Here is a 13755-nt window from a genome sequence, read left to right on the forward strand (position 1 = left end):
CGGCATTATGTCATCGGGTCTTGCCGTGATATAGGAGTAGATGGCTGCCAAAATTTTATTTGGGGAGGACAAACCAAAATTTCTGACAATTTATCAAATTTTCTGTAGATTTTACAATAATTTCTTAATTTGACAAAATGTCAAAATTTCAGAAGATATCCAGAAATTTCTGACAATCTGGCAACACTGCAATGTGACTGCATCACATGATAGGGTGGCAATGAGGCTCAGATTAGGCTACAAATACTTTTGGGAAGTCAGTGCTTAATTCTCCTGGTGTGTGCTGTGTGCATCTACGTAGACTCAACCACAATCAGGGATATACTCAGGGAATATCCTCATGTTTGTTCCTAGACTGTAGGATGTTTATGCAATAAGGTGTGCAATATCTGTATTTATTCATTGAAGTACTTGTATTCTTGTTATGTATACTGTTTATTGTTATATTTTTGATACTTTAACCTTAAGACTTTCCAGGGGGTGGGCTGCAAGGTCCATGCATCCTCCTCCTTTGTTGTAATTATTTATTAATTCAACAATAAATGTATCAATCAATCAATATTGCAGCTATTTTGGACTAACGCCGTTAATAACAGGTTTACATGACATATTTAGGAAACTATAATGTGGTTTTCATAAGTTAAACCATCATGCAGTTCTTTCTTAGTTTTCCTCCAGCAATGAAAATTAAATCTGCGATTTCCCATTGGTTAACACAAGAGAGGGCAATGTTTTGGCCAATGACTTTAGATAGTCATTGGTTTTTGGAGTTGCGATTGTAAGCTCCGCCCACCGCGTCATAAGCACCGCCCACTGGTTTAATTTATTTTTTTTATTTATTTATTTATTTATTTATTTTTTTTTTTTTGTGCACCAAGATAGGCGCTCGGCATCTTCTTTGATATCTCCTTGCCGTCAACTCATGTCGAATATCTGGCAATCTATAGTGTGGGACTTAAGAAATACAAGGGAGCACTGCTACAGGAAATTGAAAAAAAGATCGCATGTTGGAGACAATAAGAAATATAGCTTTCCAAACAAGCATAAAAATATGGAATAAGTTGGATGAAACGTTCAAACAATAAATATTCATGACTTTAAGGCTAAACTAGATGACTGTAGGTATGGAGACAGAATCGAGCATAGCTCTTTTCCCGTAAAACTCAACTAGGTAACACAGTAAATTAAACACACAGGACACGTCAGAGAAAACAAGTATGGCACACCTGAAGGTCATGGTGAAGCTTAGCTAAAGTCAATGTCATTGTTGCTAATCCGAACATAGGTTATAACTCATATTTCATCATGGCCTTGCAAGACGCACACAGAACAATTTCCTCGAATTTTACGCTTGGATGTGAACATTATCGACGAAAATGTAAACTAGTCGTAAGTATCAATCAAGCACGGTATTTTTTGCGTAGGTATTTGTTTAGTGAGCCCATGGTATGTAGCCACTAGCCAGTAGATGGTTTAATGCAGCTGGTGTTGTGATGCTCCCATCCCACATGTTATCCAAGGAACGACACAAACATCATCCAAACAACCATACACATATGGTATAGCCAGACATTCAGGAAGGCTTACAGCTATAAACAATCTGTCTTGGCAGCCATGCACACAATGTATCTAAATACATAAATAACCACATACATAATGTATTCCAGTAGCCATACACTTAAGTAATCCTGGCATGCATACACAATAAATAAAGTTTGGCATACACTTAATAATATTATGTTAAGCATTCATATAATTTTCTAAGTAGCCATTTACCGATATTTATATTTCAGGTGGAATTAAAATTGCAGAATATCAAGCAATATTTATCCTCATCTCATCCAGAAATATGTTAAACCACTAAAAGACAAGGGAAAAGTTAGTAAATATCAAGAAGAGGGTAAAAGGCAAGAATAGGACTTCCTCCTTTTTCTCCATCCCACCCCTCCCCCACCTGTTCCAAGCAAGCTTGGGGGACTGTGGGGAATCAGGGGTTTTAGGGGAAGGAGCTTAAAGAGGCGAAATATGGCGACCCGAAAAAAAACCTATGGACAAAAACAGCCGTTTTTAACGAAAAATTAGGAAAATTTACTAACCTAACCTAACCTAACCTAAACCTAACCTAAACCCAACCCAATCCAACCCAACCCAACCCAACCCAACCCAACCCAACCCAACCCAACCTAACCTAACCTAACCTAACCTAACCTAACCTGACGAGACCTGGACAGGCTGATAGCATGGGCAGACAGGTGGCAGATGGAGTTTAATTCTAAAAAGTGTCAGGTTATGCATTTAGGTAAAGACAACACAAACTTTAGCTATGAGATGGAGGGATGTTGGCTAGAGGCAGTAGAGGAAGGAAAGGATTTAGGACAGTGGTTCTTAACCTGGGGTACCTGTACCCCCAAGGGGTACAAAACCTTAAACCTAGGGATACGAGACATGGTAGCCAGTGCAATGGTACCGTATATTTACCATGACAAAGCAAAACATATTTTCCTAATTTTCCTCTTACTATAATTGTCTCAATTTTTTAAGTTAGTATTAATGTGTTGGTGTATTATGTAGTATTACTCATAATTACTGTTATAACATGCATTCATTGAATCCTACTAATTGACACTTCATTTGAAATAAAAAAAAAAAAATGCCTTTGTTCAGTAATTAAAAAATCTAATAATTTCTCAGCAAGGTTTTTATCACTAACCCTTTTCATATGTTTATGTAGTGTTTATATTGGAGGGGGTACGAGAAATTTTTCTGAGATATCAAGGGGTACGGGCACTGATAAAGGTTAAGAACCACTGATTTAGGAGTAGTGATAGATAGGACTATGAAATTTTCAAAGCAATGTTTAGAAGCAAGAAATAGGGCAAATAGGATCCTGGGTTTTATAAATAGAAATGTTAGTTATGAAAGTAAGGAAGTGGTGCGTAGCTTGTATAATTCCTATGTTAGGCCACATTTAGAGTATTGCATACAGGCCTGGATATCAACATGTTAGAAGCAGTTCAGAGATGAGCAACTAGGATGATACCAGCATTAAAGCACCTGGAGTATAGAGATAGATTAAAGGAATTAAACATGTTTTCATTTGAGAAGGGATGTATAAGAGGGGATATGATAGAGTTATTTAAAATGTTCTCAGATACAAACTACATAGATGTGAGATCTTTCTTTATCTTAGAGGAGGGAAATAGGACTAGAAATCATGGCAGGAAGATTAGAAATAGAAAGCAAGGCTGCAGGTTAGATATAAGAAAATATTTCTTTAGTCATAGGGTGGTAGACTTTTGGAATGCATTTCCAGAGACGGTTGTAAATAGCACTAGTTTGACAATGTTTAAAAACAGATTAGATAAGCACTTAAATTTATTAGATTTATAAATATGTATAGCACTGCATGATAGTTTTTATAAGAAATTTACTATAGTTAAACAAGACATGATCCCCATGTATGGGGACCACAAATTGTAGAGGATTTCGCTGCAGGACTTAGCCCTGTTAATGGCCCAAATATTTAGAATTAGTATATAATGTATTGTGTACTTGTAAGTGTATGTAGTACTGATGACGAGGTTGCTGTGCGACTGATACAGGATAACCTAGATGGGCCCTGGTGGCCCTTTGTTATCCTATTATTTATGTTATGACTGTGGGGAATCAGGGGTTTTAGGGGGGGGGAGCTTAAAGAGGCGAAATATGGCGACCCGAAAAAAAACCTATTGACAAAAACAGCCGTTTTTAACGAAAAATTAGGAAAATTTACTAACCTTACCTAACCTAAACATAACATAACCTAACCTAAACCCAACCCAACCCAACCCAACCCAACCTAACCTAACCCTAACCTAACCCTAACCTAACCTGACCTGACGAGACCTGGACAGGCTGATAGCATGGGCAGACAGGTGGCAGATGGAGTTTAATTCTAAAAAGTGTCAGGTTATGCATTTAGGTAAAGACAACACAAACTGTAGCTATGAGATGGAGGGATGTTGGCTAGAGGCAGTAGAGGAAGGAAAGGATTTAGAAGTAGTGATAGATAGGACTATGAAATTTTCAAAGCAATATTTAGAAGCAAGAAATAGGGCAAATAGGATCCTGGGTTTTATAAATAGAAATGTTAGTTATAAAAGTAAGGAAGTGGTGCGTAGCTTATATAATTCTTATGTTAGGCCCCATTTAGAGTATTGCATACAGGCCTGGTCACCCCACTATAGGCAGGATATCAACATGTTAGAAGCAGTTCAGAGAAGAGCAACTAGGATGATACCAGCATTAAAGCGCCTGAAGTATAGAGATAGATTAAAGAAATTAAACATGTTTTCATTTGAGAGGGGATGTATAAGAGGGGATATGATAGAGTTATTTAAAATGTTCTCAGATACAAATTACATAGACGTGAGATCTTTCTTTACCTTAGAGGAGGGAAATAGGACTAGAAATCATGGCAGGAAGATTAGAAAGCAAGGCTACAGGTTAGATATAAGAAAATATTTCTTTAGTCATAGGGTGGTAGACTTCTGGAATGCATTGCCAGAGACGGTTGTAAATAGCACTAGTTTGACAATGTTTAAAAACAGATTAGATAAGCACTTAAATTTATTAGATTTATAATTATGTATAGCACTGCATGATAGTTTTTATAAGAAATTTACTATAGTTAAACAAGACATGATCCCCATGTATGGGGACCACAAATTGTAGAGGATTTCGCTGCAGGACTTAGCCCTGTTAATGGCCCAAATATTTAGAATTAGTATATAATGTATTGTGTACTTGTAAGTGTATCTTAAAGTACTGATGATGAGGTCGCTGTGTGACTGATACAGGATAACCTAGATGGGCCCTGGTGGCCTAACGTATCGTAGGTTTAACATGTGAAGTACAACACTGATACCAGATAGTTTCCGTTCCTGTGAGGTAACACACAAAAAATAGTTATATGAAATAGCATAAAGTTCGTGTAGAATATAATAAGTTTGTGACGAACTCAGAAGTCCACAAGATCCTTTGGTTTTCAACTATATTTCAAAACAAATGCAAATTACCCAAGGTCACAATCCATACACCTGTCTGCTGCCATATTAGAAATCACTGGCTGGAGCGTGGCTCGCCGCAGCTTGCTGGACTTAGAGAAAACTCGCTGAACATCGCACATTCCCAGACCTATTGCAGCGTTATTATTCATTTGTGGCAGGTAGTGTACGTACTGGAAATATTGTAAATAGTAAGAACAAAATTAATCATCTAGAGTTTATTGTACGAAACTGTAACAACCAAACAAATCATTGTTGACTTGGATTCTACAAGCATTGGAATATTCATTTAATTATGAGTACTGTAGCCTTACAAAAGCCGTCCCCACATTAAAAACATCACAGACATGTTGTATTGTAAGTACTATATCATCTTGCATGCTTGTTTTAATGATTAGAAAGGAGGTCCTATTCTTGACTTTTACCAAGAGGAGTTGTGGTTCTCTTTTGTTTGGTAATTAGTTAGAATACATCCACAATATATTCCATGTTCTAAACTATCCTATCCTAGCCAGGGGGAGCTGTGCCCCCGCCAGCCACCATGCTTGAACAGTAACCTAACCAAAAAGAGAAAAAAAAAAAAAAAAAAAAGTGACACCACTGGACTTCAAAAATCTAGAATTTTCATTACACTCCCGAGTGCTATTACTAACATACTATATGTTTGCCATGCAATTTCTCTAAATTTATGGTAAGGTCACTGATCCTTCTACATGATATATGAGTTTTGTGCTTGTATCTGATGTGGCTGTATTGTAAAGATTTATCCTTTTTTCATATGATTGTCATGTTTTCCTTGTTGAAATTTCAGAAATCTGTAGTCTGTACTTAGTTAGGGACTCCAATTTAACTTAATCTAAACAAAGTGTTGATATGTTGGCAATGCTGCAATAGGTAAGCTGTTAAAGAATTACAAAGAGGTCCTTCCTTCATCAAACATGGCCCTTTGTCTCCTTAGACTTTATATATGAAATGCAAAATTTGAATTATTTTTGGTATGTCTGACCAACTAAACCAAAACAGACTTAATCTAAGCCAACCTAATCTTATCAATTTGAGTCAATAATAGCTGAGCGCATGAAAAAAAAAAAACTTCATAAATCTGAAGTACAGTGGGTATACTACTACAATATACAGTTATGCCATGCACTACTGACAAATGACAGATAATAAACATTAACCAGTAAGTTATGTTAGGGTAGGTTAGTTTAGGTTTGGTAATGCTTGTTAAAATCACTCTCCCTAAAGAGGTACAGACTACAAATTTCTGGAGATTTTGACTACAGGTTTCTGAATATATCTTTCTGTAGTATCAAAGATGGTGCGCATCATAAAAGCAGCAGCAGCTCCTTCCTTATTTTTGGTGATAAGCTATGAAATTGCTGTATTTTAGCTATTCCTACTACAAGGGGTTAGGGGCAGAAAACAATAGGAAGTAGAGCTGTGCAGCCGGTCTTAATATTTATCTAGGTTAGGTTTAGATAGGTTATACCTATTGATTTAATTAGGTTAGGATTCTAGCAGCAATATTAAAATCACCAAGCTTCTATTATAACTAGAACAGCAGGGCCATGTGCCTCTTTTTACTACAGTAAAAGCATGTTAATCTGAACATGAACATTGATAGTTCAAATTTCCCAATAATCCAAAATTTTTTATTAAGGTGGGGTGAAGAAATTAATTTATGACCAAAATTAGATTCTTGTGTAGATTCAAACCATCCACTAGAAACACCCTAGTAGGAAGGGGTGGAAGTAGACACTGCTATCAGCACTCCTCTACCTTCTACCAATTCAGTAGTTTTTTTTTTTTTTTTTTACAGGAAGGGCAACTGACCAAGGGCAACAAAAAATGAAAAAAAAGGCCTACTGGTTTTCCAGTCCTCTTAAAAGTCTAGTGAGTTATCAGAATTCAGGGACAAATGTCATGAGACCTCCTTAAAAGAAGTCAAGTCATAGGAAGATGGAAATACAGAAGCAGGCAGGGAGTTCGAGAGTTTACCAGAGATAGGTATGAATGACTGAGAATACTAGTTAACTTTTGAATTATGGAGTTGGACAGAATAGGGATGAGAGGAAAAAGAAAGCCTTGTGCAGCGAGGCCACGGTAGGAGGGGAGGCATGCAGTTAGCAAGATCAGTAGAGCAGTTAGTATGAAAATAGTGATAAAAGATAGAAAGAGATGCAATATCTGTCTCTGAAGACAGAGGAGGGGAGTTGATAAGAAGAAAAGCTTTTGATTCCACCCTATCTAATAGAACTTTGTGAGTGAAATCTACCAAACAGTGAAGGATACTCCATGCAAGGACGGATAAGGCCCTTGTAAAAAGTTAGCAGTAGGAGGGGTGAGAAAAATTGGTGGAGATGCTGCAGAGCACTTAATTTCATAGAACTTGTTTTAGCAAGAGATGAGATGTGAAGCTTCAAGTTAAAATTATTAGTAAAGGACAGACCAGGACCAAGGATATTCAATGTGGAAGAGGGAGACAGTTGAGTGTCATTGAAGAAGAGGGGATAGTTGTCTGGAAGGTTATGTTGAGTTGATAGATGGAGGAATTGAGTTTTTGAGGTATTGAGAACTACTAGATTTTCTCTGCCCCAGTCAGAAATCTTAGGAAGATCAGAAGTCAGGCATTCTATGGCATCCCTTCGTGATGTGATGACTTTCTGAAGGGTTGGTCGTCCCTGAAACGATGTGGAAAGATGTAGGGTGGTATCATCAGCATAGGAGTAGATAGGGCAAGAAGTTTGGTTAAGAAGACCATTAATGAATAATAGAAAGAGAGTGGATGATAGGACGGAACCCTGAGGAACACCACAGTTAATAGATTTAGGAGAAGGACATTGACCATCTACCACAGCTGCAATAGAACAGTCGCAAAAGGAAAATTAACATAAAGTTGCAGAGAGAGAGAAGGATAGAATCTGTAGGAGGGCAGTTTTGAATTCAAAGCTTTGTGCCAGACTCAAGGAAAGAGGAAAGTCAAGGAGGGATTAGCACCAGCCACATGCTACTTACCCACAACTCTCTCTCTCTCTCTCTCTCTCTCTCTCTCTCTCTCTCTCTCTCTCTCTCTCTCTCTCTCTCTCTCTCTCTCTCTCTCTCTCTCTCTCATATTATTATTATTATTATTATTGTTATTATTATTATAGTCTATAGCAAGACTGCATATGTAAGGTGCAAGTTATTGGCAGAGTCGCACTTACCTCTTGAGATGTCACATTTAGGATGGGGAAACGCTTTTCTATTGAGAACATGCCTTGATTTATACTTCAATAGTGATGTGGAACACAAGTTAGAAAAATAAAAAAAAATAGTTTTGGAAACACCAATTTACATAGGAACAGAGGGAGAGAAAGAAAGACTGAGACAGAGGGTATGAAGATGGAGTGGCGTTAAAAAGAAAGAAGCAAGCCGGTGATCTATTTTAGAGCTGGCAGTGGTGTGGAGATTGTCTACTTTGATCTTGATGATCTCTTGTCTTCCTCCCTTTCTTTTGTCACCTCAGCAATTAAGATCCTTCTAGAAATCATTAGATGTTTGTTAAGGATTCCATTGGACCAAATGGGAATTAACCATTACACCAAATGGGAAACTATGTCTTAAATCATCTATTCTTGGTAAAACAAATTTTTATTACTGTACACTTCTTAAGTAATAACAAACTCTTTTATTTCAATATTGAGCATAGAATAAGATGGTTTAAATTATCAAAAATTTTTTCCGTTATTAAAAAGAAAATGAATTACCGAAAAAGGGAAAAGGGAGGAGGTGTTAAGTGTTCTGCAGACAAACCACCTGTAGTAACAAACAACCTCTCACTTTGAAGTGTCCTTTATCATAAGGTGCCACTGTAGTTTGTGTCCATGAAGGAATAAAAAATTATATTAGTTTCATATCATAGAGACTTTATATTAAAGTATTGAGTTCATGCTAACATTACCATTTGTAGCTTTGCTACAAAATGTAGCATGACAGACTAGAGTAGGTGTGGTGGAATTTTTCTTCTTAGAGGGGCATGTAGAGAGATTAGATGGGGCAGTATGGTATCTACAACTTTGATTACCTAAGGGATTATTGTTAAGTATTGCACACAATTTCATCAGACTTTAACAAAATGCATAATTTGTTTTTTTCTGCAGTCAACTCTTAAACAGTGAAGCTTTAAAAATTAGCTTTCAAATGGTGTGGGTAGTGGTAAGCTAATGCAAGTAAGAATGATATTTCACTCTGGCCACTGGAAGCACCACTTTCATGGAAGAAGCAGAAATTTAACATTGAGTGCACTGTCCTCCTAAAGTACAAAGTCCTTATTTCCAACAGTACAAGTTCTAGTACATAAGTCATATTCCAAACAAAGATTGTATACAAAACAAATTTTTTAGTGTCCAAACAGAACATATACTGAGTTGGACTTATTCCAAAGCAGATACATACCAAGACACCTCTGTATCATAATGACATATAATAAACAGTACTTGAGGGAAATTCTTATTGTTAATCAGGAGAGGACAAGAAATATTGCTGAAGCTTGACAAAGTTAGATATTAAAAAAAGATAAATAGGAAAAAAATATAGGTTATTAAATAAAGTGATAAATAAGTGGAATGAACTCAGTAATCAAGTTGTTAATTCTGAGTCATTGGGGAGCTTTACGTAATAAGACTAGTTAAATTTATGTATAAGTATTGTGGAAATAGGTTGAATGTTTTATGCAGGAAATGCCATATGTAAGCCTGATGATTTCTTCTAGATTCTCTTATTTTTCTTGTTCTTTCTAGATTAAGTTCCCTATTTAATGAACTAGATAATTTTTTTTAAGTAAATGTCTGTTTTTCAGAGCCCTTGTTGCAAGCAAAACTATATCTGTCGCTTTTGCCATGATGAAAGTGAGAACCATCCTCTGGACCGGCCAAATATTACAGAAGTGGAGTGTCTTGTTTGTGAGCAGACACAACCATTGTCACAGAATTGTGGAAGTTGTGGCATAATATTTGGGAATGTGAGTATTGTATTGATCCTTTCACTACTATTTGGCACTTTGTTCCTCAGTCACTAACCATTCTGAAACATTTTTTCTTGTTGTACAGCTACCTCTGTTGACTAGAAATTGCAAAACATTTTCCTCCTATATGCTTGAAAGAGGATTACACATTATTCTATTCCTGTGAATTGTTGCTTATCACAGTGAAAGTTGAAGTGAGATTTGTGTTTATACAATTCTTTTTTCTTCTAGAACTCAGCACTAATGAAACCAGTCAGATTCCATCTCAGTAGGGCTGAGTAAGACAATAAAGCAATATCTCTGATAGTGGACAACTTTTCTGTGTGATTTTTATTTTTGTTTATTTTTGATTTATTTGATTATTTTATTTACATGGAGGTTCAACTATATGAGCATCTGTTATGCAAAAACTAATGCAAAAATCTGATGATGCAAGCTTCATCCTGAGACATGTGAAATTATAAAGTTTAGTATACATACCTTCCTTCACCCTTCCACTAATACATCTAGGATTCTAGACTGTATGGAGACGTATGATGATTCAGATGTGCAGAGATGAATTTGTTAACATTGAAAGACAACCTTGCACCCTTCTCTTGTCCCTCACCTACCATCCATCCCACCTGTCCCCTCTCCACCATAGCAGTCTTCTTTTAAACTAATTTTTTTGTTTATGTAGAAGGGGCACTGGCCAAGAGTAATGAAAATTGCAATAAAAAACTCACTGAAGTGCTGCCCTCATACATAATCAAAAGCATTGGTAAAAAATGCAGGATAAATGTCTAGAAACCTTCTCTTGAAATAGTTCAAGTCATAGGAAGTGCAAATATAGAAGCAGGCAGAGAATTCTAGAGTTTACCAAAGAAAAGGATGAATGATTGGGAGTACTGGTTAACTCTTGCATTAGAGAGGTGGTCAGAAAAGGGTGAGAGAAAGATGGAAGTCTTGTGCAGTGACACTGGTAAAATGGGATCCAGAGTTACCAAGATCAGAATAACAGTTGGCATGAAAAAACAGTAAAAAATAACAAGAAATACAACATTACATTGATGAGAAAGAGGCTGAAGACAGTCAGTTAGAGTAAATAGTCAGGTGGCTTATTGATATTTTCATTACATGATGGATAAAAGCACCAAATTTTGTATGAGGCTTCTTAAGGGTTTAATGATGGTTTTTAGAAAGTATGCCCTCCAGAAAAAAAAACAAAAAAATGATATCTATGTATAGAAACCTTATATTGAAAGTAGAAAAATGGCATTTGTTATTACACATACTACTACCCATAATTATTAATTATTGCTTAAATCCCCATTCTCATAGCAAACTTAAACCATGTCTAACAGCTTGAGGAATAGAAACGAAAGAAATACTTGAGGTGCCCTTTCTTGTTTTCTTTGAGAAGACACCCAGCCCGTTTTCTACTCCCAGGTACCATCCATCAGGCCAATTCCCTCATTTGCCTCTTTACTGTCACAGGGCTTACACATTGTCTTTGGCTCAGTGCTTGCACTGGCTAGTTTTTTTTTTTTTTTTTCAGCAGCTGTTGGACTTGCTTTTTGTTACTCCTTGGTTTGTCTGTCTTTTACAGGGAGATCATAAGTGTGTTATAATGCCATGTGTGTGGAGTCTTTTCGCTCCCTCCTGTCACTTATGGTGGACCCTCATGGGGAATGTCTGTCATGTAGGGGGGTGTTTTGTAACCTTGCTTTCCCTTGTGATTGCTGCAAGTCCTTGTCCCATGACCAGTTTCTACGTCTTTTGGAGAGTATTAGAGACTGTACTGAGAGAAGGAAGGCTTCTTCTTCCAGTAAGCATAAGTCCCCTTCTTCACAGCAGCTGCAGAAATGCATGGAGGAGACATTGGATTGGCTTTCCCTCTTTCTCTCCTCTTCCCAGGGTTCTCCCTTCTTTGGTTTCCAGACTCCGACTTCACAGGTAGATGATTCCCGGCTGGGAACGAGCAGGTGGGCTGGACCAGCTGGTGCCGCTGGTCCCAAGGTCAAGATGGTACCAGCATCTGCCATGGGCCCAAAAACAACAGGTGGCTTCCATGCCCTGGTTCCTGGGATAGGTAAGGCAGTGCACAGTGCTATACAGCTTCCATGCCTGGCGGTCAGACTTCTTTCCAGGATGTTGAGGTTGGCATCTGCCATACAGCTCCCATGCCTGGTGGCCAGCTTATCATCCCCTCACATGGATTAGGCGTAGGTGAGACTATTGCATTTTCTTTGGTGATGGAGTTTGGCCACAGCCATGCTGCTAATGTGTCTGGTGGCCTTCTCCCTACCCAAAATATGAGTGTTGGTGTCAGCCATAAGGCTCCCATGCCAGACAACTAGACTCATGTGCCCCTTGACTCCCATGCCTTGCAGTGGATTGGGCCATGTGGACTCTGCTGAGTCTGTGCCAGGTAGCCTTCCTCTTATTAGGGAGTCTTTGTTGAGGCTGGCTAACCAGCTCCTGTGCCTGGTGGCAGTGGGGTGGGCCAAGATCTTTCAGCTCCCATGCATGGGGAGGATGTGCCTCCCAATCAAGAAGGCGTTTCCCCATTTTTGCATCTCATAGGCCAAGTGAGGACCCATCTTTATCTGCCTTGTCCTGAGACTCTTTCTTGTTCCAGCTTACAGGTGTAGAAAGGGCACAGGGCTCAGTTTTGCCCTGCCAGTCCTCATTTACTCTCCCACAGTTGCTTATGGCTCAGGTTGTCTGTGAAGAAGCCCAGTGCAGGTCCCTGAAGGAGTCTAAGCCTTGTTCAGCCAATTTTCAGTTGTCTGGGGACTAGTATGGCCAGGCTAGGTCTTTTTATCTGCTTGAGGGGTGCCTTGCTGGCTCCTCCTCCAGTTGATGAGTTGGGTGGTCTATGGCTGGTCGGCATCCCAGCAGTCTCTGTCTCCTCTTGTCTGTTGGTGCAAGTGAAGAAAATGTGTGACTCCATGACTGACATTGCATCTTGGACAGATCAGGTTTTGGCTACATGGGCTGGTGCTGCTTCTAGCAGAGTGTTTTGGAATTTTCATCAGCACTGGCCAAGGCTAACAGGGACATTCTTCATCCTGCTGAGGAGCTACGTTGTAGACTCCCTATGTTATAAAAGCAGGCTGTAGTGGATTCATTGCCTCATACCTTTTCTGACAGGGAGAAGCACCAACTCCTTTCTTCTCCCTCTACTGACATTCTATTTGACTGAGCTGTGGTGGCCAGGATGCAGGACAATGAGCACTTGGCTTCTCAATAACATGCACTCTTTTCTGTGGTACAGGTTTTGGCCTCTTCTTTTTTTGGGTTCAGATGAGGAGAGGGTAATTTCTTAGTAATTAACCACCACGGTTGCCTGCTGGTCACCCAGCCAGTCTTCCCCATCACGGAGTGAGCTCAGAGCTCATAGACCGATCTTTGGGTAGGACCGAGACCGCAACACACACTCCAATCACTGGGAAAATAAGGTCGTAACCCCTCGAGTTACATCCCGTACCTATTTACTACTAGGTGAACAGGGGCTACACATTAAGAGACTTGCTCATTTGCCTCGCCGCTTTCCGGGACTCGAACCCGGGCCCTCTCAATTGTGAGTCGAGCATGCTAACCACTACACTATACGGTGTGCCTCTTCGTCGGTTCCTGTCCACCAGATCCTTTGCCAAGGAGAGGTCCTTTCAGGCCAAGGGTTCTCGCAATGGAGTATCCTATGGTTGCAGTAAATCTCGC

At 38.7% G+C, this 13755-nt stretch overlaps 1 protein-coding gene across 3 annotated transcripts in view; it reads left to right on the forward strand.

The window, feature by feature from the left end:
- Positions 1 to 1066: 1066 nt before the first annotated feature.
- LOC123515660 (RING finger and CHY zinc finger domain-containing protein 1-like) overlaps positions 1067 to 13755 on the forward strand; it is a 275093-nt gene continuing 262404 nt past the window's right edge. For 2 of the 3 annotated variants that reach the window (XM_045274475.1, XM_045274476.1), the window contains exons 1-2: positions 1067 to 1389; positions 9886 to 10047. In XM_045274475.1, coding sequence (XP_045130410.1) covers positions 1306 to 1389; positions 9886 to 10047 — 246 coding nt within the window. In that variant the 5' untranslated portion in view covers positions 1067 to 1305. The remainder of the gene's footprint in view (positions 1390 to 9885; positions 10048 to 13755) is intronic. The other variant, XM_045274477.1, reaches the window with a different exon arrangement.

The sequence above is a fragment of the Portunus trituberculatus genome, chromosome 39 (assembly GCF_017591435.1).
Source record: "Portunus trituberculatus isolate SZX2019 chromosome 39, ASM1759143v1, whole genome shotgun sequence".
NCBI lineage: Eukaryota > Metazoa > Arthropoda > Malacostraca > Decapoda > Portunidae > Portunus > Portunus trituberculatus.